The sequence below is a fragment of the Furipterus horrens genome, unplaced genomic scaffold (assembly GCF_987537825.1).
Source record: "Furipterus horrens unplaced genomic scaffold, mFurHor1.1.pri manual_scaffold_17, whole genome shotgun sequence".
NCBI lineage: Eukaryota > Metazoa > Chordata > Mammalia > Chiroptera > Furipteridae > Furipterus > Furipterus horrens.
The window spans coordinates 90,893,001-90,918,824 of NW_028327187.1; the positions used below are offsets into that span (position 1 = coordinate 90,893,001).

At 40.6% G+C, this 25,824-nt stretch overlaps 1 protein-coding gene and 1 pseudogene across 1 annotated transcript; one reads left to right on the forward strand and one right to left on the reverse strand.

Annotated features, from left to right (window-relative positions):
• Nucleotides 1-1,738: 1,738 nt before the first annotated feature.
• On the forward strand, nt 1,739-2,429 carry LOC149991581 (DNA damage-inducible transcript 4 protein pseudogene; annotated as a pseudogene).
• Nucleotides 2,430-4,659: 2,230 nt separating this feature from the next.
• Nucleotides 4,660-24,986, reverse strand: ATP6AP2 (ATPase H+ transporting accessory protein 2). The gene is made up of 9 exons (XM_090264935.1): nt 24,865-24,986; nt 18,515-18,645; nt 16,721-16,852; nt 12,233-12,328; nt 11,945-12,082; nt 10,880-10,933; nt 9,813-9,962; nt 8,845-8,964; nt 4,660-5,688 (listed from the first exon to the last, which is right to left on the reverse strand). The coding sequence occupies exons 1-9, from the start codon at nt 24,902-24,904 to the stop codon at nt 5,494-5,496; spliced, it is 1,056 nt and encodes a 351-aa protein (XP_090121061.1). The 5' UTR covers nt 24,905-24,986; the 3' UTR covers nt 4,660-5,493.
• Between the last annotated feature and the right edge of the window lie 838 nt (nt 24,987-25,824).

A 25,824-nucleotide genomic window follows, 5' to 3' on the forward strand; every position in this document is an offset into this window, starting at 1 on the left:
TTGAGTGCCAGCCAGCAAACTGAAAGGTCGCTGGTTCAATTCCCAGTCAGGGCACATGCCTGGGTTGCGGGCCAGGTTCCCATTTGGGGTGTGTGAGAGGCAACCAATCCATGTATCTCTCGCACATTGATGTTTCTCTTCCTCTCTTTCTCCTTTCCCCTCTCTCTGAGAATAAATTAATAAATACAAATATTTAAAGTATACATATAGAAGGAATAGTGGATTGAGAAAGTCATTACTTGGCAAACACCACAGTAATCATTATTTCAGGGAAGAATCATCAATGGATGCTAAAATGAATGGGTGAAAGTGGGATGAAAAATGGGACATAAAAATAAAGTGTGTAAGCATAAAATAAAAAAATAACTTTATAGGGCAGAAACCTGGCATGTACCACCATAACCAGTTACCATCTCCAAAAGGAGACATATTGACATAATACACCTCCTGATAAGGATGCACTGAGATGAACATGCCACTTATGTGGTATTCTTTTTATAAAAAAAATATTTCATTTATTTATTTTTAGAGAGAGGGGAAGGGAGGGAGAAAGAGAGGGAGAGAAACATCAGTGTGTGGTTGCCTCTTGCACGTCTCCCAACTGGGGACCTGGCCCACAACCCAGGCATGTGCCCTGACTGGGAATCAAACTGGTGACCCTTTGGTTAGCAGGCCAGTGCTCAATCCACTGAGCCACACCAGCCAGGGCCACTTCTGTGGTAGTCTTTCCAACAACTCATAACCTGAATTTCATCATGAGCAAATATCAAGCAAACCCAAATTGAGGGACATTCCATAAAATAACTGGCCATTACTCTTCAAAAGTGAACTGTCTCACCATACTGTTTGTGTCTATGAATTTTTGTTAGTCTTGTTTCTTCATTTGTTGCTCTCGGTTTACAAAAAAAAAAAAAAAGTTTTAAGTGATCTGTGCCAAAATAAAGGAGACTATGGAGAAATGACAACGAAATGTGTGTGTGTTCCTGAATTGGATCTTGATCCAGTAAAAGGTCACTGGTAGACTCAATAAAATAATTTAACCAGTTTGTTAGTAGTGTTTGCAACCAAGAAACTGGCTAGCATATATCCATGGTACAATGATGGATCCAAGCAGAGTTCCTTGAATTTAGCTCTTTTATTATAGTTTGTATTAAGCATTCACAAACCTTAGAATGTTATCCCACTGAATGCTAATTTTCACAAAGCTGGAGTATTACCACCCCATTTATACATATTAAAAACTTTGATTCAGAGAGATTAAGGGATTTGCCCAAGATAATTCAGCCAGTAAGTGATGAACTGAATTCACCTATATGACTTGTGCATTTTAATTATAATGCTTCTTACTAATAGCATTCTCCAATAACTCTATTTTTCCCCCAAGAAACCATTGCAGAGTCATTCTGTCACAAGATTAGAAAGAAACTCTGCCTACGTCTAAGGTTAGAAGGCTTATTGCCACTGCATGACTTACAAAATGGTCATTGACTCCAGTTCCTATGTACTTTGGAAATTGTTGACTTGATCTTCCATTAAAAAGTTTATGGATCACAGCAGGCCAAGAGGGAGGCGAGAGTGGGTAGAAGAAAAACTCTGGGCAGCACTAGGGGGTTGGCACCAGTTTGCACACTCATTTAAGTGGAACTTGTCCCAGCAGTTCTCACTGATCGCGCCAGCTGTGTCTTCTGTCTCCTGCACCCTGAGCTCACCTGCAAACATCCTGGCATTGGTTCTCACCATGCCTAGCCTTTGGGATTGTTTCTCGTCGTCCTCCCCTTCTTCATCTTTGTTCTTGTCCCCAACTCCCACCCCAGACTGACCACGGTGCTCTGCCTGGGGATTGGTGACCGAAAAACAGTGCTTCCTGCTGCTTGATCCTGGAGAGCTTGGACTGTGAGTCTCTGGACAGCAGCAACGGCGGCTTTAGGCCAGAGGAAGACTGCATATCTGGATGGGGTGCCCCTGCTCAACTTTGAGCTGCCCTGAGGATGAGCATGGGTGCGCCAACCTGATGCAGCTGCTGCAGGAGAGCCTGGACCAGGCACGACTGGGCTCATGCCAGGCCAGCTGGTGAGCCAGGTGGGCAAAGAACTACTGTGCCTGCCCTACAGCAAGCCGTGTGCCCTGTGGGGGTGCCGCTGGATGTCTGTGTAGGACAGGGCAAGAGCTGCTGTGGTGTTGGCCAGCTGGCCCTAGACCCTAGCCTGGGGCCCACCTTTCAGCTGACCCTGGTGGTGCACCTGGACTCACACCTCTGGCCGAAAATCCAGAGGCTGTTTAGCTTCACCAACTCTCCCTTCAGCCAGTCCCTGACTCTGAGCTCCAGCTTCTGAGTCATCAAGAAGCTGTACAGCTGGCAACAGCTGCTCATTGAGTGTGTTGAACTTGGGCCTGGAGGACCGACACTGAGTCCAACGGCAGACAGCTGAACTTCTCGGGTGGAGATTGGCAGGCAGGAGCTGAAGGACAGATGCCTGTTGTTAGAAAACTGACAGCCACCTGAGGGGAGAAAAGTCAAGGGCGGGAAGTGCTTCCTGGGAAGCTCACTGAAGTGTGTGTAGGTGGCTTCTCATTGGGGGCACAAACTTGCCCCTCAGTGCTGTGGTATCAAGCAAAGGTTTAGGGGCCAACCAGGCTTCTGGCTGGATGTGTATGTAGCATGTACCGTATTTTTATTGTTACTGACAGTTAAGACAACAGTGGTGTGACAACAGCCAGGACAGAAGCTAGCTGGGCTGCACTGGGCTCTGCAAGCTGTGTGCGCTCAGGGTAGCTGGCCCTGGTGGGAGAGGGGAGGTCATAGAGGTGTTTTGTGTGTTTCCTGGTCTGAAAGGGCCAAATGTGTTTGTTCTTTGTTTCTGCATATTTTGGTTTTTTGATCAGAGCTTCACTGCTGACCTGTTCTGGGCAGTGATCTTACAAATGCATGAATTTTAAGAGTAGGAGGAAGTGGGTGTTGGGATCACTTGGGGGATCTGAAACTTGCAGAAAAAATACAGCTAAGAGCTGCGTTTGGCCCATCCCCCACTATGTACTGAACAGTTTATCTGTGAGGGGCGGCGCTGATTGGAGTAGGGGCTGGAACTCCTCCCCCCAGAGGAGTGCTATCTGGGTCCTCCATCTATACAACTGTTTACATGAAGATACTCTGTGTTCATGAATACACTTGATGTTTAAGTATTAAGATTTATGTAGTATTTTTTTTACTTTTCTGATACAAAAGTATTTGTTTCTTGAAGTAACTTTATGGCTTCCATATTATTTGGTACCAATGAAAATGGATTGAGAATATCATTCCTTCAAAGAACACATAGCAAAAGGAAATAAAATAGATTCTATATTATTCCTAATAGAATTAGGCCATAAACAGTATCTATCACATGTAAAATCTCAAATGTTTTATAAACCCAGAATATTCCACCAATTAGATATTAAGTGACTGGGTTTTCTCTCTCAATGCTAGTGGAACAGTCAGCCGGCCATGAGTCTGGCTTTCCTGCCTCTCAAACACTGTGATTTATGTTCCTGAACAAATTAGACTTAATTTAAGAGCAAATCATCAGCAACAGGTGTAATAATCTTGGCAGAACATTTATTTTAATTAATTGCGTTCTGTCTAACATAGATAGAAGGGTGCTGATGCCATTTACCCTATAAGGATTAGTGTTGTCATGTAATTAATTTTTTTTCTTCCCCTAGAACTTAAAAGTCTCATCAGTTTTAAATTATAAAGGCACTGGTTTACTCCATATTTAATCATAACAATCTAACTTTTGTGTACTGTTTATAGAAGAAACTTGTGAAAGAAAAATTAAATCTAATCATTGCATTATAGATCCCTGCTCCCCAAACATAGCCCCTTTTGGGTTCCATGGGGGTCATTGCTTTGGGGCTAGGCAGGTGAAAAAACCCTCACCCCATAAACTTGGCAGTGGGTACCGGTGGAAAAGACTTGAGTGACTTTAGAACAGTGTTGTTTTTCTTCCCTGTGGAGTTGATTATCACTTTCACTATAATTTATAGTTTAATGAGAGGCAAAAAGAAAACAAAAATTTCCTCCACTCTATGGATGGTTAGCACTGCAGTTGTCAAAGGTACCTTGCAGTAAGTGGTAGAAAACACAACTAAATTAACCCCCATCTTCTCAAATCTGCCAACCCTCAATGTTATTTATAAATGATTTAATGATCTTTCCAAAGAAAAGGCAGAAACAGCTAATACTAAACCCAAGTAGGGTTCCCAGGGGCAGGGTAGCATAACTCTCACAGTAAAATAAGATAGCTGTATCATCATGAAATTTTAAATTCTAATATCCCTTTTAAGAAAATTATAACTTTTAAGCCTTTACCTAGTCTTTCATATTCTAATCAATTAGTTGCTCATTAGTCTTTTTAAATGCTATGGGGAAATTTAAGCTTTTGCTACCTAAAGTCTAGTGTGAACTTATCATATATTCTGTATAAATTCTATAACAGGAGTGGCAATTAAAGTGTCTACCTTCTATTTAGTACAATCACAGCAGGCAGTGAGAACAAACAAATGTTAAAAAAAAAAAAAAGGCAGGAATCCATATAACAAAATAGCCGATTCTGATGAAATAAAATCTTGTTTAGTTTGGGTTTTACAATATAAAGTAGATTTAGTATTGAATGACACAAATTTGGAATCATTATTAACTTTATTTGTCACTCTTTATAGACATTGGTCCACTTCCACATAAAAAGTAGGGAGCATCTATTCACTTACTATTCTATAATGACGTTGTACTATAAACCATAGTAACTTACACAGAAGGAAAAGTTACTGGAGTAAAAAGGTTTTTATATTCATGCCCCAAGACATCCCCCGAATATTTGTTTTTGTCTGCATAATTATGAGCATTTATGACTCCACAAAGCTAGTTTCTTCTTAGATCAATGTAGTATTTTTAATATCTACACTAGACAATCCAGATCACCAAACTTTCAAAAGAGGTTAAAAAAATCAGGTGAAGGTCCAAATCTAAGCGAGTGTATATGCACATGCATTGTTTAGCGCTGCTCTAAAGTTAAAAACCTTTTCTCTTGGTTCAGAGATATTTACATCAAATTAAGACATTTACAATGGTTCATACTATATAACAACCCAAATATCATTTTCACCTATCCTGTATAAGGAAGCATTCATAATCTAATAAATTCAGTGCATTTTCTCAACATAAGTAACACAAGCTATTCTAAATCTTTTGACATTTTTTTCAGTGCATTATTTTCAAATATTAAATGGAATGAAATTATAATTAATGGCTATATCATAATAGTTGAGTATATTATGTTACCTATCACACAAATCAATTCATAGCAATACTATAATTCACTCTAAAACAACTTCACACAAAATAAAGAACAAAACTTGCTTTTTAAAAAATTTAAAGTATACTGTCCACACTGAAGATTTATTTTCACAAAACAGCCAATCTCCAAACTCCTTTTCTAAGTTTGGCTTAAGGAAAGTTCAATCCATTCGAATCTTCTGGTTTGTCATCCTATAAATGATGCTATCATATCCAGGATCCATGTTCCAAATATTGTAAGATGTGATAATCACAGCCAAGGCCAAGGAGATCATTATCCAAAGTACCATGTTGAAAACCACTGAATACTCAAAATTATACTGATATGCAAGATTATAGGGACTTGATGGGTTATTCTACAATGAAGAAAAGAAAGAAAATCAAAAGGGAATATTTTTAAGATAGGAAATTATCCCAATGGAGTAGCTATCATTCATTTATCTAACAAACGTTTATTCCTAAATTGCATAAGTGCTTATACTTAGGTGGAAGTAACATGATCAGGTTTGTCTTCAAAAGAAACCTTTGGTGACCATGCTTAGGAGGGATCTGGGAGGAGCAGGCTGGGAAGCAGGAAGCCAAGGTAGAGAGGTGGGAGAAATGAGGGCTGGGTTATGGCAGTAAGTATGAAGAAGGGACTGTAACCCCAGAGGCCCAGCACCTGGCTGCAAGGAAGACAGTGATTTAAACTCTAGAGGATGGCTACACTGACGTGTGCATTTACATGCAGGGGGCTTCGAGTTGAACAAACGTTAAAGGATTTCACGCTTGAAGATTTTTTTTTGGTAAACGAGATTTTTTTTCACATTCACTCTAAATGTAAATTCAGTAAATGTTAATATATTTAGAGCGTTGCAGTCATCACCACAATCTAATTTTGGATTTCATCACCCTACAAAGAAAGCTCAAGCGGAAGGCCTCTTTTTCTCTGTAAAGCAGGCGAGACTGTCAGTACAGGGCTGAGAGGCAGACATAGGCAGAGGAGAGTGATGGAAGCTGACAGCAGGCAGTGCATCAGAGGCCGGAGGTATGGGCAGAATGGAATCCAAGGGATATCTGATACCAACTTCCCATTTTGGAGTGTTCATTTCAGTCCATTACATTGAACAAAAAATAAATCTTAAATTTTAGATTACATATGTAAAGTGTTAATTTACTACATCGTAGATAAAATCCAATGGCATTACCTGAGTCTTACCCCTCACCACATATACAATAATTTCAGAAACTACTTTCTAATAAACTCAACTTGTTCATTAAAGTAGCTGATCCATAAATTCAGTCTGACATCTCTAAGAAGACAGACTAACTTCAGCCCTGTAAAACTGGCGTGTCAAACTCCCAAAACAAGGGTACCTTCTTCAAACTGCTGCATTCCTCTCTGGAGTCGCCTCACGTAAACTACTAGGCCTAAAGTGGTCAATGTTCAAAGAATCTAGTATTTAAGTCTCCTGTTAAAATTCAAATCTGCCCTGGCTGGTGTGGAGCAGTGGATTGAGCAACAGACAGAGAGCTGAAGGATCACCAGTTCGGTTCCTGGTCAGGGCACGTGCCTGGGGTGTGGGCCAGGTCCCCAGTTGGGGGCATGTGAGAGCCAACCAATCAATGTTTCTCTCCTGTTTCTCTCTCTATAAATAAATGATCTTTAAAAAAAATAAAAAGATAAAATTCAAATCTGCTTTTTAAAAAAGCATCTTGTTCTTTTTCCTCATTTGACTCCTTTTTTCTTTAATCAGTTTAAATGTCTATTTTATGGCCTATACCCATATTCTATTACTTGAAATTCTTGGGGTCTAATTCTGCCATTTGACTCTTTAGCTACCACGCACTCATGGTAGATTGGCTACACCTGTGTTTTACATGTTCTGAGCTCACATTTGGGGAGAATAACTGTGTGTGTGGGGGGGGGGTCCCTTCTCTATCATGACTTGTGTAGGGGGTGTGTCCTGCCAGAGAAGTTTTACATTTACTTCTGCGAGGCACCACAGGTCTTATTAGCCTGGGACCAGGGTATGAGTCTATGTGTAAATTTCTTGGCCTGGGGCTTCCTGGGACTTGCAGGTAATATAAAATTGAGCCCCAAATCCACATGAAGGTGGTCCTGTGGTTAAGAATTCCCTAGGAGACATTCCCACCCCCAGTATCTACTATGACTACACAGAGCCCACCAGCCTTTCTGTCTCCCTTTGCTGGAAGGCAGACTGTTTTCTAGTCCACCCGCTTACTGAAGTCACAGTCCTTTCAGGGTCTCAGCTTGACCTGCAAGTGTCAGTTCCAAGCACCGCCCCCCATCCCTTGTTCAAGGACCAAAGACCTGGTTTCCAGTCTCTTGGTAATCCAACTAGAAATGTCCTGCCTGCTTATTACAGTTTTCAAGTTCCTCTTTATTTTCTCAAGAATTTCCCTTACCTTCTTGAGAGAGAAACGATACACTCAAAATGATGTTTATTTTTTTATCCAGCATTTCTGGATGCTCCATAGTTGGAAACATCTTCAGGTTATCTAGCCTGACACCGTCCTTTCACTCCAGTTCAGAGTGAAACAATCTCAAACCAGTCATGTCCAGATTATTCTGAACAGGCATTGTCTCTGACCACCTCACTCTTAAATTCCACATTACAGTCAGTAAAACTGAGCAGGGTGGGGACTGTGAATGGGCCCAAAGGGGAAAATGACTGGGAATCTGCTCCAAGAGATGAGGCCAATTATAAATAATGTTCTTGGCCCCACGATGTTTTCGGGTATCTATACTGCTGCTCTTGTATATGTGCATGTACACACACAGGCACGGACACACATTGAACTATGGTCAGCACCTTTGCTTATGACTCTCTAAATGCTTAAAATCAAAGCAAGATCCAGGACAAGAAATTATAGAGGTAAATCAAATTACAAAGGGTGGACACAGTGGACTTTGGAAAACGAGGGGCTGTACCAGAGACAATGTACCTACCTCCTGGAAAAGCAGCAACCCCCAGGCTGAGAGAGCCACACCACTCCCTCACATTAACTTTGGATGTCGCCTTGTAATACCAATGTCTGAATTATCTTACCACGTTTCACAGATTTACTTTTATCCCTAACTCAAACTCTTGCATTATCTGATTACACCCCAATGACCTGTGCATCACTGGCAAAACAAACATACTTATGTGAATAAAAAACCTGTGTTGAGATTGATTTTCAGACTTACTGACTATTCCTGCTGCCATAGGTGATATAAGATTTAGTGGGGGGTTTTAAAGTTAATTTCACAATTTTAAAGCAGGATCGAAAAATGTACTCATCTCTTGTGGTTTTTTTTAAAGATTTTATTTATTTTTTAGAGAAGGGGAAGGGAGGGAAAAAAGGAAAGAAATATCGATCAGTTGCCTCTCACTCGGCCCCAACTGGGGACCTGGCCTGCAACCCAGGCATGTGCCCTGACAGGGAACTGAACCAGCAAACTTTTGGTTCAGAGGCCGGTACTCAACTGACTGAGTCACACAAGCCTCAGCAAAAAATGTACTTACCTCTTGTTTTGCCTCAAGGATAGTCCTTGTCTTTCTCACAGAGGATGTGTCGAATGATCTGACAGTCACTAGCTCTACCACTGCATTCCCGCCATAAAGACTATACATGTCATCTGCAAACTGAAGAGTTACTGACATTATTATAAATCTTAAATACACATTTATTTAAATTATTTGTAAAACTTCTGTGCACCTTACAAGAACAATATACACTTAACTATTAGCTCATAAAATATACTGCCTTAAAATAGGCAAGTCTTAAAGGTTTTGATTATGTTAAAATAGTCAGAAAATGATTAAGCTTAAATACACATTCAAATATTCAAAATAAAAGCCTGGGTTTTTTGGCATATACATTGAAAGAAGGGAAGTAGGAAAGGGAAATGAAGGAATCTTCCTAAATGGTCTCTGGTTCATCACAAACATCTACAAAGATTTAACTATGAAACCTCAGTGAAGAGTTGCAGATGAGTAACTTCAAGGGCAAGAGAAAATTGGCATTTGTAAGTATCTACTAAATGTCTGGTACTATGCTGGTGTTCCCCTTTGATTTTTCATAGTGTTTAATGAGTAGAGTTTCAGTTATGGAAGATGAAAGTTCTAGCAATGGATCACAGTGGTGGTTGCACAACAATGTGAATGTATTGTATTTAACGCCAGAGAACTCTGTACTTAAAATAGTTAAAATAGTAAGTTTCATGTTACATATATTTTAGCATTATGAAAAGAAAAAGGTATTGTGCTGGAGTTAATCCATCATTTCCTATGCTTCTCTGCCAGCATTCAAGACATCCCAACACACATCTTTGACCCACATCCCAACACTCCATCCTTGGTTACTAAAATTAGAGGTCCTTTAAAGAAGATAAGACTTCAATCAACGTTATTGGAATAAACAGATTTTTCCATTAAGAGACTAAAAGTGAAACAGTCATATTCTAACCTTTCATACCCCATTGATCATTTACCTTTTGTAGAGCATCAACAAGGATCTTAGAAGCATCTCTGAATTGTTCAGAATCTTCTCCATAATGTTTCCCAATTTCATCCAAACCTGCCAGCTCCAGTGAATATAAATCAGGAGAATGATCCCTGGCTAGATGTTTATGTCGAGACAACTTAGGAGAACAAATAAACAAAAGGAAATGAGTGAAGTAATGTCAAACACAGCCAGTTGAAGTTCTACGCCTAACCTAAACTAGGCTGAACAGAACCACATCAGTGTGCCACAATATACAAATAATCTAAAATAGTGGTAAATGGAGCTGGTTTATGTAAATGGGAATTTCCGATAAAACAAATACAACATAAATCTGATTTTTATAAGACTACTTGAATATTTAATAAAAGCTCTTTTTTAAATTCCTGAGTTGAAAAACTTCAGATATGAAAGAACAGAGGGCTGGACCAGTCCGATCCCAGGAAAACATGAACCATCAATGCTCAGAGAGCAGACACTTCCCACACACCCTCCCAGACCACCTCACCAGCCCCCAGCACCATGCTTCCACTCCTGGAACTGACCCCACTGAAAAACTTTGGGTAACAACTTTATTACACAGCAAACAGGTACGTTTTTCTATTTCAATCACAGGAGGATTTTTTAAAAGAAATCACTCACCAAAAAGGAAAAAATACCCTTTAGGCAGATTTATTCCTTTCTTGACTTGGTCGATAGCATTGTTAGTCCAAATTGTTATTTCCATTTTAGATATAGGATTTAAGCCTTAACGTCTGATAAGAAATCAACAGCCAAGTCAGGGCTACAGCTAGGGTGGCCCACCCAAGTCCTGTATTCTTGGAGGATATACTCACTGTCTGCTGAGTGCAGAAATCCAAAATAATTTGACTAACACAAAATGAGATAAAAATTCCCACCATCACTACTAATTCCTCAACTGTCATGGCACCATAAGTAAATCCAGGGCATACGTGATTGAACTTTCTATTGATTTCACTATCACTCAAAGATTCTCTAGAAATGTTTTCTAGAACCAAAATAAATGCAACTGAAAAATTAGAGCAGCCTACTTACCAAACTCGAAATATCATGTAGAACTTGCAGTTCAGAGAGAAAGAGCAGATCAACCTGCAGAGAGCCAAAAGAAATAAGCAGTACTTAAAATATGTATCAGAGATTTGCGTTTGCCATTTATCAAGTAAGGCACAGGATATCAGAAACGTTAAGCACGTAAGTGAATTTATGCAACTAGCTGTCCTCCACCTGGTAGGTTCATTTCCACTGAAAATGCATATGAAACATTACTTCCCAACAGAAGGCGACGGGCATTCCCCAGCACAGTGACTTCCTCTCAGTAGCCGTATTTCTGATAAAGCTATGATAAAGCATCTAAACACTTCAGTTTCCCCTCAGAGCATCAGAATATTCTAGCACACTGCAGCGAGGTCCTGCCAGTGGCCCAGTCTGCTCACATCACTTGAACAGATTCTATAGTGGAGAATAAAAGACGGTGGTCCTGGTCAACCCTAATGAGTAGAGGGGAGGGTGCCAGAAAGGTGGCATGCCATGTGGCTAAGAAGGTGCGTGAGCAGGTGGTGGAACTGACAGACAGGAGTCATAAGTAAGGGTGGCTCCCTCCACTGCACCAAGGAAATTTGGTGGTTTCTGGTTTGCTGGATTAATTGGTGGTAACCCTCATGCTAGAATATAATACCATTTTACTACTACAGCTCAATTCACAAAAGGAGTTTATTCATGAGATTCGTAAGGAAAGTACACTAAAGGAAAGAAGAACCTACTCCAGCTGTAAATCTGCAAGACTTTTCATTTTCTAAAATGTGAAGTTTGCTCTAAAAGTCAGGAGTATAAGAAACAGAAAAACTCCCCTGGCTGGTGTGGCTCAGTGGATTGAGTGCCAGCCTGCAAACCAAAGGGCCGATGGTTCAATTCCCAGTCAGGGCACATGCCTGGGTTGTGGGCCGGGTCTCCAGTTGGGGGTACACAAGAGGCAACCACACATTGATGCTTCTCTCCCTTTCTCCCTCCCTTCCCCTCTCTCTAAAAATAAATTTTTTAAATATTTTTAAAAATGGAAAACCAGTAATGATATCAATTTATTCATTCAGTAACTGTACTTACTTCATTGTTCCTACTCAGAGAACTGAGGGGAAGTGAATTGAGAACAGAGTTTTCTTGAAACAGGCGATTGCGGAGCTGTCTTAATGTTACTGAAAGATCTTCAAAAACTGAGTTTGCCTTCCCCACCATATATACTCTCTGCAAGAAAAATCCCAAATTTTAAGTTTGTTCTACAAGTTAATTCCAATATACAGAGGTCGGACAGCACTTTTCATAAAACTGGTTTTAAATTTTCACTCAATAATGAAAGCTAGTTTTTTAAACCATCTTAAAAATTGTATCACTTACTTCCTCGCTGGGAGCCAACTGCAAAACTACAGGAGTTTCTTCAGAAAATAAGGAGTGAATGGAATTTGCCACACTGTCAAGACTAAAAGGAACTGCCTGAAATTTAAGAGTATAAGACCTTAATTATTATCTGAACCAAAGTGGTAAAGAAAAATCATTCAGATGGTATTTAAAAAGGAGGCTTAAAAATTAAAAAAAGCATCAGCATTTTCTATGGAAATTCAAAAGACCCAACTCATATCCAAACACAAAGAGCCTTTTTCACAGCATAGAAGATCAAACAGCCTCCTCTGGGCCAACAAGTCCGTCTTCCAATGTACCTAAATAGGAAATAACTTGTAAACACAAGGATGCAACATTATCTTGCACAAACCATCATTTTCTGGTGGTCATTTGTGTATTTGAAGCAGCAATACATTTGGTTTCAATATTAAACAAACATGCCATAAAAAATGTATACTCTACAACAAAGTATTAACTTCCATTCAAGAGGTCAGAAGAATTTGAATTGAATTTAAATGAAAGAGAAATAGCTCTCATTTTTCACTTCAAAATTTTAAAAATGTTTAATAAGATTTAGGGTTTGTCTTCACATACACTGAAGACTCTTAGGGCATAAAGTATGTCACAAAATTTCATAGGTCCTTTATCATCTTAGGACCACAAGATATTAAATTGAAATAACCAATTGTGCTAAAATCTACTTTTTCCCCTTGAATTTCTTTTTTATTGAAGTGTAACATACATATAATACAGTGCACAAATCTTGGGGTAACAGCTGAAGGAATGTTTACAAATGGATACATTCATATAACCCAATGGGATTAAGACAGAACATTATCAGCACCCTAGAAGCATCCCCACCTACTCTCTCCACCCCCAACGGTAACCAAAATTCTGACCTCTATCCCCATAGACCTGTTTTTGCCCATTATTTTTAACAATAAATTATGAAAAATTTTCCCCTCAAAATAATTATTCTCAACATTTGCTATCAAAACAAGCAGTACAGAAGTCGTGGTTTTGTTTTAATGGAGATTTCTTACAATAATTTTTTTCAGTAATTCCTTTTACTATTAAAAGGTTCATGTTTATAAGCAGCGAATTAATGCTAACATGGTACAGGCAGAAATTAATGTGGTTATATAAATCTTACTGATCAAATCCCACCATTAAAATTTTCTCAATTTCACGATCCTGTGGAACAAAATCATTTTTTTCTCCTACTCAAGATGCATATGAACTCTTTCCAAATTTCCCTTAAAATGAGTTAATAAACAATTGAAGAAGGGAGGGTTTGAACTTGCAAAACTATAGTGTCACCAGCTCCCTGAGTCAGCCGCAATCGGAGGGAATACTAGAACATGTAAACAAGTTCTCCAGCCTCATTTCACCTAGTGAAATGGCATTCGTAGCAGGCAAGTTGAAGATTAAAGGCAACACGTCCCTATCAATCAAACTGGAGAGGCTGCTGAGTCAGATGATCACCAAACTGTGAAGGAAAAGAAAAAATTATATGGACTGCTAAGCTCAAAAGGAAAATGCTCGGCTGCTTAAAATACAGTGATTACTTTCTCCCACTGTATTATAAGGATACGTGTTGTTTGTCCTGGAGAAAATGGAATTTCTATATCTGTATGAATTGAAATTCAAATGAAAACAGCTAGCTAATCAAACAGAAGCTTCATTAAATGGAATTTGAAGATATTCTTTTTTTTTTTTCTCTTTTGTAGGTTTTGTCCTCTGAGCCTTAAATCTCATTTACCATCTACTGCCAAGAAAAGTATTAGAAACAGTCATTCAGGGTCAAGGACTAATACAAGCTCATTTCACACCTTCTACTCATGTAAAATGAGGTTAGTCTGTTTTAAAATGTTTAGTTTTGGCCCTGGCTGGTGTGGCTCAGTGGACGGAGTGCCAGCCTGTGAACCAAGAGGTCACTGGTTCAATTCCCTGTCAGGGCACATGCCTGGGTTTTGGGCCAGGTCCCTGGTTGGGGGCATGTGAGAGGCAACCAACTGATGTTTCTTTCACACATCAATGTTTCTCTCCCTCTCTCTCCCGCTCCCTTTCCTTCTCTCTGAAAATAAATGAATAAAATCTTTAAGAAGTAAAAAATAAATAAAATGTTTAGTTTTGGGTTGCATGCTAATGAAAATCTTGATAGCATCTTGAATTCTCGTATACTTATTTTAAAGGGATCTTCCATAATGACCTTCACAGAAATCACAGAATCACATACTTAATAAATAATCCTTGTGCCTTTTGATTTTTATTGTTCCCTTCCTTCCATTTACTCTGAAATTCTGGTTAATTTCCAACCTTTTAATTGTCTAACATGTGCACTTAAGGCTATAAATTTTCCTTTCTTACCACTTTAGCTGCATCCCACAATTTTTAAATATATGGTACATCCATTGATATTCACTTCCAAATAATTTTGAAGCTTTCACAGTGATTTTCTCCTCAATCCACAGATTATTTAGGAGTGCATCTATTCCAACTTTCTTTTCTTTGTTGACTTTTTAAAAATTTCATGCACTATATAAAAAAAGGTTTTATGTACAAATTGTTTAAGGAGACAAATAGCTTTTTAAGACTTTTTATGATAAATAAGTTTTCCCCTCCCCTCATTTTCCATTCCTCTAAGGCCCTCATTTTCAAACCCTTTGTTTCCTTTTCCTTTTATCACCATCTCTAAATAATATATTACTATATTTTGATTTTTCAATTTTAGGTATTATCTATTTATCTCCCATTACAGAAAATGAGGATTTAGCTCTACCACATCACCAACCACAGCAGCATGCCCTGCCCCAGACATGTGCTCCATTTCTATCTCTCCACTCTCCCCATAGTTCTATCATAATTTTCACTGGATCAATATCATTTCATTATTAGCACTAGCCTTATACAAATCACTGTTTTTCCGTTCTTGCTCTTCTGGTCCCTAATGGCAACAGATAAGAAATCTGCTAGCATTCTATTCTCACTCCTTTATAAATGACAATGTCTTTTCTCTGAAGACTTTGAGTCTTCTTGATGATTCCTCAATTTCATTATGTCTGTGTGTTGATTTATAACCTACTGGGTGTTCAGTGTGCTTTACACCTGAAAAGTCACACCTTTTGTTTGTTTTTACCATTTCCAAATACATTCTTAAGATACCATTTTGTTATTGTTTTCAGATTTAACCACATTGTGGTCAGAGAGGGTGGTTTATATGATACTGATTCTGTATTTGTTGAGATCTGCCTTGTGACCTAGTACATGGTTGTTCTTTGTAAGCATGCCAGGTATGCTTAGAAATAATCTATACTAGACCACAGGGAAGTCTGAAAAAGCTTTCCAAAAAATTATCATCATACAGACCACAGTCTCACAATGTAATGAAATGAGAAATTGAAAATATTAAGAATGATTTTAAAAGAACCCCCACGTTAAATACTTCTAAATAACTCATGAGTTCAAGAAATCACAGTACAAATTATGAAATATTTAGGAGTGAATATCAATGAAAGCACCACATGTCCTATAGCTGCCTCACAGTTTCTATCCCCTTCCTTTAACTCTCACAATTTTAATGTGTGTATTTTCAAATCTCTTTGAGACTAGTCTCTTGGGGATGAATTGTTTGTTGTACCTGCTGACTCTCTCATGGCATATTTTTTCCTCCAAGTACTCATCTTTAATTTTTTTTCCCCCAAAGGAGCCCTGGGCTGTGGAGGTATCTGTATGGGGTGGGTTGTGTGAATTTGGAGCACAGCACCATCCTGCAGTTCCGATTTCTCTCAGGGGACTCTAAGGGTCCCCCGCCAAGCGTGGCAAGCAGCTCCTCTATGGTAGCCCTGGGGCAGATGTGATTTTACTCATACTCCTTTCAAGAACAAGACAGCATTCTGTAGACCCTGGTTTTTTGCATGGAACACAATTCCAGTTTCAGCTTCTGCTCACCACTGTGGCTTTTGAGTTTTCTATTCCAATGTGGCACCCTTGTGTGTCCTTTACTTGTTTCCAGTTTAGTTATGTGCAGAAAAATGTGTGGTGACTTCTGTATAGTTGGAAGGATGGCCTCCCACCAACAGCTCAGTCAGCCTTATTGCTTGAAAGGCTAGTGAAGGAGTAAGTGAACCAGGCAAATAGCCTCCAGTCTCCTCTTACACAAAACTGAGGTAAAATTCTGAAGGGAAAGTGACAAGAGAATGCCCAAGGAAGTGTCAGCAGGATACCCACCTAACTGGTTTCAGTTTTTCAAGCCTCCGACTATTCTGAGAGTGGGGCAATTTCTCTATCTTTTACCTTAGTACTCCCATCCATAGGAAACAGACAAGTCTCAATAAATGTATAACCACCACATATTTTTTAATAAAGAAGTTGTTTTAGTTATGAGTGCATAAAAAAAAGTGTGCTTAGAACCTAATTCATAATGATAGCTGACAAGACAAAATTTAAAATGCACCCCTTTAATTATTTATAATAAATACTTACATTCTCCAAAGGATACGAAATGACACTGCCTGGGGGTAGAGCGAGTTTGTCCACTCCCTTCACCATCACCATAACAGTAGCCTGAGGGCGATGGAATAGGTTACCCACGGCAAGTCCTGGCCAAGCAAGGTCCTATTGTGGAAAAGCATGAAACGGTGCTGAATTATCGACTCAGAAAACCATGCCCCAGGAATATCTAATAAACAGAGTTAAGGGGTTCTGGGATGACAATGGAAATGAAAATTCACAGGGAGAGCAAATGTTTTATTTCAGGCAGTCGGTACAGTCTCCTCATCTAGAATGCGCAGATTTTTACCTTCTTCATTTTCTTAAAAACTTCTACAGATTTGAACAATAAAGTTTAATAGTAAGTCACCTCAAACCTCTGATGGAAAATAGCAGGCCAGTAAACAAAACATAGGTCCTTTTCAAATTCCAGGCTACAGAATGGTCTTGTCCTCATATAACCACGGACCGCATTATTGTTTGTCCTTATCTATAGCATCACTCTTCTCTTTCAGTGACAGACAGGACAAGACTGTCATGAAAACCTTCTCATTAGACTAAGCTCTTCATGAATGAAACAAAATTCCTGCTGAAAGGAACTCATATTAGTTTACTAATAATTATTTCTAAACGTTACTTTAATTGCCATTTGAAGTCAAATTTAGGTCTGTAAAGAACGAACTACAAATTTCACCCTAAAACGTAAACAACCAGTCAGGTTCATGCTAGGAACTCAGGAGCTCCTCCCATAGGCTCAACAGGGAGAGTCTCCATGTATTGCTTCCGGTTTCCAGGGAACTCAGTACCTAGAAGGAACATTCCTTTGAGTGATTGATGGTATCTAGAGACCACATCAAAGCACTAGCCTCATAAAATGTGAGCAGATAAGACAGAGCAAACGGAGTCCCTTTTCCTCTAGCCCATAGCTTTAGATTCCTCACACTGACTGGATCTAGGTCTCCTGTGCTACATCACATAAGCAGCCAGTTAATACAACATGTTACAGCTTCACTGTAGGAAACCATGGCCCGGGGCTATTCCTTAACTACTGACACACTATTTTCCTAAACTCAGGCAAGACCCATACACATTTTATCATTTACAACAAATTGTAAGAGACTAGATGTTTGTGTCTCCTACCCCGAATTCATATGCTGCAATCCTAACCCCTAGAGTGATGATATTAGGAGGTGGGGCCTCAGGTAGGTAATTAGGTCATGAGGGTGGAGCTCTCATGAATGGGGTTAGTGCCCTTATAAAAGGGACTCCAGACAGCTCTCTCACCCTCTCTGCACTATGTGAGGATACAACAAGACGTCTACAGTCTCCACCCTGGAAGGAGGGCCCTCACTACAACTTTACCACACTGGCACCCTGATCTCAGACTTCCAGCCTCAGAACAGTAAAAAATGTCTTGCTTATAAGCCACCTACTCTATGATACTTTGTAACAGCAGCCTGAACTAAGACACAAATCTATCATATGTACTGAAAACATAAAGTAAAATTATACATCCAATTAATAGTAGGACAGATGCATTCTCTTATACACAAAGAATGTAACTACTATGAATAAACTATTACCTGGTTAACGATTTATAAGGATTTGGTTTCATAAGCTAAGCTTGAAGTACTTATCCAAAATCTCCCTGACTGCAAATGAGCTTTCTTTACTTTTGCAATCTGTACCAAATAAACCTGTTTGCTTGTTGCTTTCTTGGGCTATAAGCAGAAATCAACAAAAGTTCTTTCAGAAGGAGCTCCAAATATTTTTAAAAAACACACATACTTCTTTCACAGAGAAGCCCATGGATAATGCAGCCACATCTGGGATTCGCTCGCCTGGAATAGGCCACTTCCCATCACGGAAAACAACAGACCCCGGTGATCTTAATATACTAAACTCGTTCCCCAAAACACCTGAGAAGAAAACAGATTAGTAAGTGAATGATCAGCATCATAAATCTTTTGCATCCATGTTGAAAATTATTAAATATGCTTCCCCATTCCCTTTGACTTAGCCTACTAAACTATGATCAGACAAAATGCTGAATCCTAAATAAGTATCACTGAATTCTTTTTCAAAGTATCACTCTAAGAATTTAAGTCCACACATTCTGCTGTAACAAAGGTACAACCATGAAGCTAGATTCTCCTAACGATCTAGATACCTCCCTACAAATGGCCCTTAAACAGGGGCCTGTGGCAATTTGTCAAAAATTAGATATCAGTGGCACTTCTCCAGAATTTAAGAAACAAAAAATAAAACCCTATCACAGACTAACAACGAAGAAAAGAAAGCTAAATCTCTAAATTATTTCTATCATTAACCCTCTCTTCAAAATTCAAATTCATAAAATGCCTAGCATTTCACCCTAAAACTATAGCAGGTTAGTATATCTGAGCAAAGACCGTATCTTTCTTTTAATCCCACAGGCAAACGTAGTGAAATGAGGACTGTCAAGCAAGGGTACATGTTACCAGTCAGAATATAAAACACTTCAGACTTTAGAAACAAAACCCAGAAAATAGTATTTCCAATGGACATATCAAGAAAGTGAGAAAAGGTATTCTGTAATAATAAAGTCTACTAGTCTAAGGGTATGGGGCCAGGGATTAAAAGGTGAAAGATAAGAATAAAGGGACTATTTTATAGGCCCTCCAAGGCTAAGGACAAGGTGTCTGGCCTCTTAACCCATCCTGTGTTAACCCAATGATGTCGAACTTACACAACGCCAAGTAGTTAATGGAACCTTTTGGGTTCCTATGAAAAGATTAGGTCCAAATCCAAAACAAATCTTGTTCATGCCTAGCACAGGATATTAGACTTTAATAAAGCATCATTGTTACTCTCTTGACCTAAGGAAAGTATCACTTATAGAGTATGGGAATAAAGTTGGAAGCAACAGTAAACGTTTTGGTGTTACAGTATTGACAGTAAATAAAAGGCCTCGGGATGGTGCTGATACAACATGGGGAGTTATGAGTTTCAATTCAGTGCAGCCACCAGAGCAGAAATTTCCAAATTGTTCTAGCTTGAGGCAGACCAAAAAAAAAAAAAAAAAAAAATTAGCAGAATGGAATGGCCTTCTGTAACTGATAAATATTTTGGTTCACTAAAGTGGTAGTTATTGCAAACTCTAAGGAAAATGGGGCAGCAAGAGACCCATACTTTCAAAGCACCGCACACATTTTAAAACACCATATTGGATCTGGAGATAGCCCTCTTCTGAAATGTGGTCCTACTCACTCAACCCCAACAAAGTTATGCTCAATTACTTTGCCTCAACTTTATAGTTGGTGAGCTTCTACTTCTGTGTCTGAACAACAGTCTTTCAGGAGCCTCAAGCTTTAGAAAACCTTAGTCATGGACTCTCCTATACTGACGAACTGTTGCTCAAGACAAGTATCTCCAGATACCTGACACAAGTCCCACGTCCTCTACCTGAAAGAGGACAGCATGCCAACTTACAAACACTATGCTCACCAGCAATCATCTCCATTGTCCCAACAGTCTAGTCCTTTGAAAAATTTTCCCTTTTAGTGAACTGAAATGGGCTTTCTCACTTCTTTCATCTTTGTTTGACCACTCCTGACTGGGTCTCATCAGATAACCTTATCTCCAGCTTCAAGAGAAAGCAGAGGAATTTATCCAGCTACCTGTTTCCTCTCCCCGCCTCCCCGAAATTTGTCTGTGTGAGCCCCTATCCTTATCTCTTCTCCTTCCAGATCCTGGTGGGTATTTCTCTCTCCCAGTCTAAAATAATCCTGTGGTTCAGTCTTCTTAGGGACCTTCATTCATTCACCTATTATTCATTCAATGTTTATTAAACCACTATTCTGGAACAATGTATCAGGAGTTAGATGCCTATACAGTTGTAGGGATAAAAAGATGGCCCCATCCTCGCTGGTGTGGTTCAGTGGACTGAGCGCCAGCCTGCCAACCAAAGGTTGCCGGTTCAATTCCCAGTGCACATGCCTGGGTTGTGGGACAGGTCCCCAGTTGGGGGTGTGCGAGGGGCAACTGATCGATGTTTCTCTCTCTCTGTTTTTCTTCCTCCCTTCCATCCTCTTAAAAATAAAATCTAAATAAATAAATATCACCTCCATTAAAAAAAAATAAAAGCTGGCCCCATAGAACAGAAGCTCCACAGGAGCAGGGATTTCAGTTTGTCTTGTTCACACAACACCCCCGGGGCTGAGAACAGTGCCTGATACAGTGGTGCACAATAAACACTTGTTGACTTAATGAAGAAATTAAGCCACACTTTTACACTACCAATCTTCCCATATCAACTGGCTCTTTCAACTTCAGCATAAAAATATGCTTAGGGCACTCCCATTCTACAAGTAAAACCACAAAAAAACCTCCTTTGGTCTTCCCAGCCTCCACCAGCCTCTGTTTCCCCTTCAGCAGAAGAATCCTGGCAGAGCAGACAGCCACGTTTGCTTCTCTATGTCCTCAGCTCACATTTGTACCCTACTCCACAGCTCTGACCCCACCATGCCACTGAAATGACTCACCAAATCCAAAAGACAAGTTTCAGCCCTTTATTTCCTTAATTTCCCAAAGCATCTGACACCAGCAACTCCCTCCTTGAAAATCTACCACCTTGGCCTTCTTCATAAGCCTGTGCCCCTGGTTTTTCTTCCAATCCCTCTGGCTGCTGCTTCTGTTTCTTTCCCTTCTCGTCCTTGAAAGCAGAGATGTCCAGACTTTTTAGGTTTCAATCCTGAGTGCAAAACTTGAAAGTAGCCCCACTATACATACATTAATTTACAAAGCATACACTTGTAGTATAATAGATTATACTTTCATAATCTATTACAAGCACACAAAAATGGAAATCTTTAAAAAGGAGATACCTGTGTGGTATTCTTCCCAATTTAATCATGAGAAAATATCAGACAAAATCAAATTGAGGGACATTCTACAGAACATCTGACCATTGCTATACCAAACAAAAAAAGGGGGGGGGGTGCATAAAAAATAAATATAAATGGAAGTTCTAGTACATTCCTCTGGCATTGCAGTAGATCACCCTTGGAGGTCTGAGGACTCTATTCCTGACCTTCACTGCTTTCCTAGTCTACATCTCTCTCCTAAGGCTGAAAACGCCAAAACACATTGATGGCTCCCAGATCTCAATTTTCAGACAAGATTTCTCTTGCGCTTTAGACCTACACACCCAACAGTCTGCTTAGCATTTCCTTCTAAGTCAGTCCCATGGGTCCTTCAAACTCAACAGGTTCAGAACTGAATTCACCATCTTTCCCCATGCTCCTCGTCTATTTTCTGTATCTATGGATGACACCACCTTCCATGCAGAGGCTTGAATGGGTCATCTTTAAATCCTTCCTCAGCACCACAGCTCATCAACCACTGAATTCTGTCGATCTTTTTTTTTTCCTGATTATTCCACAAATCCATTCCCCTCAATGTCTAGCGCACACCCTTCAGGAACTCACCAGGCTTGCTGGAACCGGCCACCTTATGACCTGCCTTCCTATCAAAATACAGATCTGTTCATTCATTCTCCAGCTTAACCACCTTCACTCACTTCCCAGAGGCTTTGAGACAAAATACAAAACATACACCCAAGGGCAACTCACCAACATTACTTGTAGGATGTCTCAACTTAACCTCTTAACCTCTATACATTCCGGCCCCACCGAGCTATTTACTATTTGCTCTCATACCTCCATTATGTACACATGCTGTTCCATTGGAAATGCCTTTTCTTCCCACCCCAACCTTTCATATTTGTCCTGTAAGCTCCACCCCCCCCAAGGGAAATTTCCCTCAGGCTCCCCAGTCTGAGCGAGAAGCTAAGCCCTATGCCCTTTGGGAACTCCCACCACACTATGCTGTGATCTATGAATGGTGAATGGAATCCATAAGTGAAAAAAAAAAAGGTCCTACTTTTTACCTCTGGGACTCAGTGACCAAATTGAATCCCTCTTCAAATGAACATCCCTTTATTCTTGGCTGGTGTGGCTCAGTGGATTGAGCCCTGGCCTGTGAGCAGAGAGGTCACCAGTTCTGTTCCTGGTCAGGGCACATGCCTGGGTTGTGGGCTGAGTCCCCAGCTGGGAGCAAGGCAACCCATCGATGTATCTCTCACACACTGTTTTTCCCTCTCTCCCTTTCTCCCTCCCATCCACTCTCTTTAAACATAAATAAATAAAGTATTTTTTTAAAGGACATCCTTTCAAATTCCATATGTTTCTTACCCTTGGCATTTCCTCTCCAGACTAAAGATTTGAATTTTTTCAAATACTCCTTATGGTATTCATAACCTAATTCCCTTCCTCTCGAGTCTCTCTCTGATTTGGTAACATCATTTTAAGGACTTTTTTTTTTTCTCAAATAGGGAAGTCTGATCTCTTATAGATGTTTTCCATTAAGTTATATTAGTCATTGTGGAAAAAAGTAGTTTAACCTCAGCTGACAAGACCAAGCAATGCAAAAGATGACAAGACCAAATTCTTGGTCTATATGAACTAGACTATTCTAGTTGAGAAAACATGTTCAAACTATGTAGCAAACCAAAAACAAACAGATAACCCCCCTAAACTTCACTGAATCAAAATAATATCACTCGTAACAGTAAACATGGAATTATAAGATCTTCAGATAAATCATAACATCAAAGAAATTTTTAAATTTCAAAAACTAAATTTAAAAATTAAAAAATCCCACCAAAGTAACTTACTAGATAGACCAAAATGACTTTCCAGAGACAGGCACAAAATGAATAGAACAACCCTAAAATTGGGGGTGGGGCAAGAAAGTAAGTGTAACTATCACCAACACACAACACTAGGCACTTCAGGGATGGAGAAGACCATTCCAAAAGTGGGATGTCCCAGCACCTCACAAAGCAGAGACACAGGCCTCCTATAGACTTTTTAAAAATGATTTTATTTATTTACTTTTAGAGAGAGGGGGAGAGAAACATCAATGTGTGGTTGCCTCCTACACACACCCAACCAGACACTTGGCCTGCAACCCATGCATGTGCCCTGACTGGGAATCGAACTGGCAACCCTTTGGTTTGGAGACCAGCGCTCACTCCACTGAGCCACATCAGCCAGGGTGGCCTTCTATATATAGACTTTTAACCTATAGGTTTTAAACCAATACAACAGGTAACTATAGCACCCAATTACTCAAAATTGTTTCCAACTTGGTCTCTTGTTGGCCAGTCTGCGCCTGCTTTCAGCCCCCATCATTCACACATTCTGACAGAGTAGTAGCATTTCCACTACCTGTGCCACAACACATGTAATGGAAAAAGCCTTCGATCTGGAGCCAGCTGATCCAGGTTCAACTCCAGCTTTGCTGCTTACTACTTGTGTGCTGTTGGATCATTTATTTAGGCTTAATCACTGTGTAAAACGATGATGATATCCTCTTCTAAGGATTGTTGTAAACTTAAATGAATTACATGAAGTACAGGAAGAGGCCAAGTTTTTAGCTGACTTGCAGGCCCTTTGCTGAATGGTAGGGAACCTAAGTTCCACTCAGAAAGGTACCATTATTTGACATGTGACCCTAAAAACGTGACTCACATCTTAGTTTCCAAATCCTTAAAATTGGTAACTGTGACAAAATTTGAAGAGGCACTTTGAATTCGCTTTTAAAAATAATCATACAAAATCAATTACTTCACCTTCAACTTTTGTACCCTGAAACAATCACTGATGACAACTGCTAGAAATTAAGGCACCAGAAAAATGCCAAGAACTGCAGCAGCTGATGACAGCTATGAGGTCGCCCTTCCCTTCTTCGCGGAGGGCTGCTGTTCGACACTTAATTGAGAAACGCATTGCCGTCCTCCGAAACGCCTCCCGAGCCGGAAGAGGCCTGGAGGACCCGAGGCTCGAGACAAGACAGGCGGACGCACCTTCCTCGAAGAGGCGGAGGGTGGGGCCATCTCAGATGCCCCCCACGCAGCCCAGCCCGGCCCCGGCACAGCAACCCTTCCTCCCTTGGCCGCGCCAACAAAGCAAGGAGGCTGGGGCAAGACTGCTGCCCCTTGCCCGCACTGCGGCACCCGTCCCACTGCTGTACACCCGTGGCCGCACCCGAACCTGAGGCTCACAGCCTCCCCGAGCGCGCCCCCGGGTCCTCACCCGCCACCAACAAGGACAGAAGCACGACAAGCACAGCCATGGTTCGCGAAGGCTGCAGCCGTGCAGAGGAACACGGAACGGGCCGGGAGATCGCGAGTGACCACGACAGCTCCAGAGGGTGACGAGCTGTAGCTCGACCCGAGTCCCAGAGACCGCCCCGTCGTTGCCTCCGCTGGGCCGGCTGCTGCTTTCTCCACCAATCGCCAGAGACGCCGCGACCTGCAAGAGAGGCGTAGCCGGGCCAACGTCAGTGTGATGGGCGAGGCTAACATGACAGATCGAAGGCCTTTCTAACAGTAGACAGCAATTGCAGAGCCGGGCAGTCCCGCCCCCTGGCCCGTGACAGCAGGTCACGAGATGGAGGGTAGGGCTGGCGATCGCGGGATGGGAGAAGACGGATCCTGTCGAGAGGTCCGGAGAGCCCACGGGATAAGGCTTCTTCCCGGGTGCGGACCCTTTGGCCAGTGTCGGGTGACAGTTTCCGACCCGGGTGTCTGTCTTTCCCGGTTGCGTGGCTCCGCCCTGCCGCGGGTGTAGTAGTGGAAGCTGCGCGGCTGGTTTGGGTTTCACTTTAGCAATTGCACAGATGCTGAGCACCAGCTGGGAGGAAGCTAGGCGCCCCTGGGAACCCTTGTCTTTCAAGTAGGGCACGACGAATAATTTTTAGTATAAATATGTCGTGACTATTTCATGAGACATACTTATAATAAAAAAAAAATTCGTTGTTTGTCTGAAATTCAAATACACCTGGGCGTCCTGTGTTTTCATTTGCTAAATCTGGTAACCCTACCTCCGAAGACTTTCTGATCTACCAGGAGCGATGTTACAGGAACATTAATTACTTTCATCATCCATTCACTCAGTGTTATGTGAGGGCTAGACATATTAATTAGACCAGAATCCTCCCTTCCCACAGCTCGGTTTTTTTTTTTTTTTTTTTTTTTTTGCCCATGCTATGAG

Coding starts and splice junctions, on each gene's coding strand:
- ATP6AP2 (XM_090264935.1), bottom strand. CDS start 24,904: ATGGCTGTGCTTGTCGTGCTTCTGTCCTTGTTGGTGGCGG. Junction 18,646..24,864: donor TCTGTCCTTGTTGGTGGCGG/GTGAGGACCCGG, acceptor TTTTCTTCTCAG/GTGTTTTGGGGAACGAGTTT. Junction 16,853..18,514: donor TGGGCTTCTCTGTGAAAGAA/GTATGTGTGTTT, acceptor TTTCCACAATAG/GACCTTGCTTGGCCAGGACT.